Below are 5,000 nucleotides of genomic sequence, written 5' to 3' on the forward strand. Positions count from 1 at the left end.
CGCTTGTCCCTTTCGGGGTTGCTGGAGCCTATCCCAGCTGCATTCGGGCAGAAGACTAAAAGACAAGTTGTCTCGGATGTTCACTATTTTATTTAAGGACAACTTTGTTCTTCCATTGCAATAATAAAAAAATGTTTAATGTACCCTAAGATTTTTTGTTCAAATAAAGCCAATAATGAAATTGTTTTGTGGTCCCCTTTATTTAGAAAAGTACTAAAATATTGGTATCGGGACAACCCTAATTTGTACAATTAATAATAATAATAATAATAATTAACCAAATGAACTTTATTTGCACAATCAATAAAAAATAAAATCACGCGAGGCTGAGCTCAAAGGAAATTGGGTAGCTGTGAGAGTTGGTCCAGGTCTAGAACGTTCCCCACTGGCTTGCGAGCAGCAGTGTTCTCCTTGTCCTCGTTGTTGCCGGCCAGAAGCTGCATTTTGGATCGCACCTCCCTAAACAGCTGACTCAGCGTGGGGGGCTGCGCTCTGCCTCTTTCAGTCTGTCGCCGGCGTGGCGGCAATTCGCAGACGTCTTTTTCTGGACTTTGGTGAAGAAATTCAGGGTGTCCACGGACATGTTGGGTAGCTGTGTGAGTTGGCCCAGGTCTAGCACGTTCCCCACTGGCTTGTCCTCGTTGAAGTTGCCGGCCAGAAGCTGCATTTTGGATCGCATCCCCTTCTCTAAAGAGCTGACTCAGCGTGGGGGGCTGCGCTCTGCCTCTTTCAGTCTGTCGCCGGTTTTTTTTCTGGGCTTTGGTCAAGTAATTCAGGCTGTCCATGGACATGTTGTTGTGCAACATGAGGGAGTCTGGGGAGAACCTCTGCAACATCACGAGCATGTTGTCTTCCTTAAACGGCCAGCCGCGCTCCTCGCGGTCGATGAGAGCGTTGTCCTCAATGATGCCTGCCGCCTCGGACCCAAATATGCTGCTCCACACACACAAACCACGGGTCATTAGCAACTGCGTCCAGATATGGCGTGATCGGGTGGTCATGTGACCTCATTACCTGTTGCTGGCAATATTTTGCAGAATCAGACCATCTGCATCTCGCTGCTGGACCTCCTGCCTCCTCCTGGATGGGTGGGTGGAGTCAGTGGAAATGGTGCACAGAGAGCATCAACATGGTCTTACCTGGGATGGTTAGCAGTGGGGCGAAGAGCCTCTTGGCGAGCGATAGAACGGTCCTCTGCTCCGCCCACGGACCTGATGAAATAGTCATGTGGGGCAGGAGAAAGGGAGGACGCAGCGTGGGGTTCGCTGATAGGAGTGGGAGGGGTCTGATCCCCCCAATAGAGACTGGCGCCTGAAATCAAGTCAAAAGGGGAGTGTCAAACTCCGGTACAAGAGGACCATAATAACCTCTTGACAGGAGAGCCCTACCCGTTTCCACGGCGATACTGGTCACGGTCTTGGGGGCCGGTGGCTCGCCCTGATTCTCCAATAGCTTTTCGACCTGAACACATCCAGTGAACACGTTCATGGCCACTGTAACCATAGTGACAACTAGGGATGTCCTGATCCGATATTTGGATCGGATCGGCTGCCGATATTTGCCAAAAATTGCGTATCGGCAAAGCATGGGAAAATGCCGATCCAGATCCAGTTTTAAAAAAAACTCCGGTCCGTGTTTTCCAACGCACCGATTTAAATAATACATTCCACTTTTCTGCTGCTCCGTAATTTCCGTTCCGCATTTTCCAGCACACCTTCAACACATCCACAGGTCTATGGATTCTCACGCAGTTGCTTTTAGCTGCTGGCATTACACGACAGGCTCTTCTCACTCTTTCCTGTGTCTCCCTCTCACAGACAGCAAGCGCACCTTCTTACACACGTCACATACTGTCACGTCATACGTCACATACTGTCACGTCATACGTCACATACGTATACGTCCTCCCCGAGCAGAGCAGCATGGCTAACGTTAGCTGTGATGCTAGCGCAGCCGTGCGAGCAACACTCCCTCTAAAGTGCGCGCCTGTGCAATTGCGCACTGTTTAAGCGTCCTCTGCGCATAGCAAATCTATGCCACGCACAAAATCAAATAAAAAAATAAGCGCATAACAATTTTCGACACACGGACACGACAGAGAAAACAGTTTTCGTCATCATTGTTCAAATATTGTGACGTCTGGCGAGATGCTTATCTCCATTCGGTGCCACACGTCCACACCATCAAAATGAATTTCCACATCAACACCGTATGAAAAAATTAGTGATTTTTTTAGTTGTGATTTCCTTCTCTGCATGAAAGTTTAAAAGTAGCATATATTACCGGTAATGCAGTATGAAGAAGAATGTTTTAATGTAGACATGCAAGCCTTGAAAGAAAATGTTGAAAATCAAGACTACATTTCCTGCAAATGGGTGCATTTCTACCCTATATTTTAACTTTAGATTTATTCTCATATCAAACTCTTTTGGCTGTCTTTTTGACACTTACATCCGGCGCCCCCCTCCACACCCTGGATTATAAATAATGTAAATAATTCAATGTGATTATCTTGTGTTATGACTGTATTATGATGATAGTATATATCTGATAGTATATATCTGTATCATGAATCAATTTAAGTGGACCCCGACTTAAACAAGTTGAAAAACTTATTCGGGTGTTACCATTTAGTCGTCAATTGTACGGAATATGTACTTCACTGTGCAACCTACTAATAAAAGTCTCAATCAATCAATCAAAACACATAGAATCATCATACTGCTGTGATTATATGCATCAAGTGTTCATTCAAGGCTAAGGCAAAATATCAAGATATATATTGTGTATCACAATATGGCCTTAAAATATCGCAATATTAAAAAAAGGCCATATCGCCCAGCCCTAGTTCAATGATGCCATTTCTGTTTGTCATGTATAATTTTGTCTATTTTGTGTTTATCCTTGAATAAACAGGTCGGTTTCTTGTTACCAACCATTGTGTATTATTCAAACTCCCCTAATTCAGCTGGCTAGTTGTTATCAAGACTACTAAAACCCTTTTCAACATGATTCTGACAACTAAGTAGGCTAAATAACTTTAAACTTTAATACATGCTCGGATAGGCCAGTATCGGTATCGGTCAGTATCGGTATCGGATCGGAAATGCAAAAACAATATCGGTATCGGATCGGAAGTGCAAAAACCTGGATCGGGACATCCCTAGTGACAACCAACACAGCCGTGCACTTCCTCTCTTTAGGGTCGAAAACTAGCCTCGCCTTAAAGGGAAAATGCAATTTTTTTTTGGGGGGGGGGGGGGGGGGGGGATTTTGTCAATCGTTCACAATCATTATGAAAGAAATATTGTTGTTTTTCTTTCCAACATAAAAATCAGCTCACTTTAAAAATGCATTAAAAAACCGTCAACAATACTTAATTTACATACAGTAATCTGTATAAGAACCAAACTGTAGCAACATTGTTATTGTAAGAGCGAACACTGAGGAACTCTTTTTCTAGCATAGTAATACATCGGCATGCTTCGGTATTAGCCGTAAAAGCTCACTACAGAAAGAAATAAGCTTGCTTCTACGACAACACAATGCGATAAGACACCAATCTGTACTGACTGAAAAACACGAACAATCATATTACTGTATATGTAAAGTATTATTTCATGTTTTGTTTGTACACAGCTAGCCAGACAGTGTATGTACTGTAGTTGTAATAACAAGCATGACATGCTGTGTAACTCACTCAATAGACAGTATTGCGTTTGGTCCAGCTGGCCGGGGACATTTTTTTCCCGGTTTATTTAGGTAAGCACTTCGTGTATGTCTAAATAGCTTGGCTCCAAGTTCCACATTCAGAGCGTCACAGTCACTTTCACCTCACTCTCTCAGCTTCCGTCTGCTCCAACATCCTTCGTGCTAGCTACTATAAGCAGCAGTTCATCCTCAGTATGTTCAGCTTCAAAAATATATGGTTGTGAATCCTCTTTTGTCCAAAAATAGTCGTCTTCGTTGTCTGATATCGATTAAAACATGATCAGAACACACACACAGGCGTTTGTTTCTGGAAGTAGGAACACACATTTGACGCCAGAAATCGGTAGTGCGCTGCTATGGAAACGGAAATCAATGCGTTGATGAAATTATTAAAATGATCAAAATACAGTGAATATTTAACATATTATGAAAATGTCTGTTACTACATACATACATACACACGCATACATACAGTATATATACACACATACATATATATACACACATATATTTATACACATATATACACACACACATTATATTTACACATATATACACACACACACATTATATATATATATATATATACACATACATATACACACACACATACATATATATACACATACATATATAAATATATATATACACACATACTGTATATATACATACCGTACATATACTGTATATACATACATATACACACACACACACACACACATATATATATATATGTATGTATGTATATATATATATATATATACATACACACACATACATATATAAATATATACACATACACACATAAAACGATGGAAGGTTTTGAAGGCTACAACGGCGACTCCTATTAGTCGCATCTTACAAGCGTTTTTTTTTTTTTTTAAATCATCTTTAAAATCCTAATTAAAAAAAGACGTGTGTTCTGTCTCTCATAATGATTGTGAAAAAAGTGCAGTTCCTCTTTAATATGCCAGAGAGGAGCATCCAGTGCAGGAAAAGCCCCTGGTGGACATGAGAGGCAGTGCAGAACAGGTGTAAAAATTGAAAAAGGTAGGAAAAGACGTTACCTTAGCCTGCAGGATGTAGAGCTGCTGCACATAAACGTCAAGTGAAATCCCCCCCGCCTGTGGTCCTTTCGAGCATTGGCAGGCGAGTAATGTGGGAGAAGCAGGGTTAGGGAAGGGAGGGTCCTCGTTCTCTGGGACTGGAACAGGAAGGACGGCGGAACAGGAAACCGGGCATGTGTCGGGGGAGGCGGAGTCCGGCAGAGGAAAAGGAGCGGGGTGAAG

General features: G+C 42.3%; 1 protein-coding gene across 1 annotated transcript in view; it reads right to left on the reverse strand.

The window, feature by feature from the left end:
* The window catches only part of stil (STIL centriolar assembly protein), a 24,671-nt gene that overhangs the window by 275 nt on the left and 19,396 nt on the right, over positions 1-5,000 (reverse strand). Inside the window, exons 12-16 of the mRNA XM_061978318.2 lie at positions 4,779-5,000; positions 1,389-1,461; positions 1,140-1,311; positions 1,015-1,080; positions 1-933 (exon numbers count right to left, since the gene is read on the reverse strand). The exon at positions 1-933 is cut by the window's left edge and continues 275 nt beyond it; the exon at positions 4,779-5,000 is cut by the window's right edge and continues 279 nt beyond it. Of these exons, the coding sequence (XP_061834302.2) occupies positions 333-933; positions 1,015-1,080; positions 1,140-1,311; positions 1,389-1,461; positions 4,779-5,000 (1,134 nt within the window). The 3' untranslated portion in view covers positions 1-332. The remainder of the gene's footprint in view (positions 934-1,014; positions 1,081-1,139; positions 1,312-1,388; positions 1,462-4,778) is intronic.

The sequence above is a fragment of the Nerophis lumbriciformis genome, linkage group LG18, assembly GCF_033978685.3.
Source record: "Nerophis lumbriciformis linkage group LG18, RoL_Nlum_v2.1, whole genome shotgun sequence".
In the NCBI taxonomy this organism is placed as follows: domain Eukaryota; kingdom Metazoa; phylum Chordata; class Actinopteri; order Syngnathiformes; family Syngnathidae; genus Nerophis; species Nerophis lumbriciformis.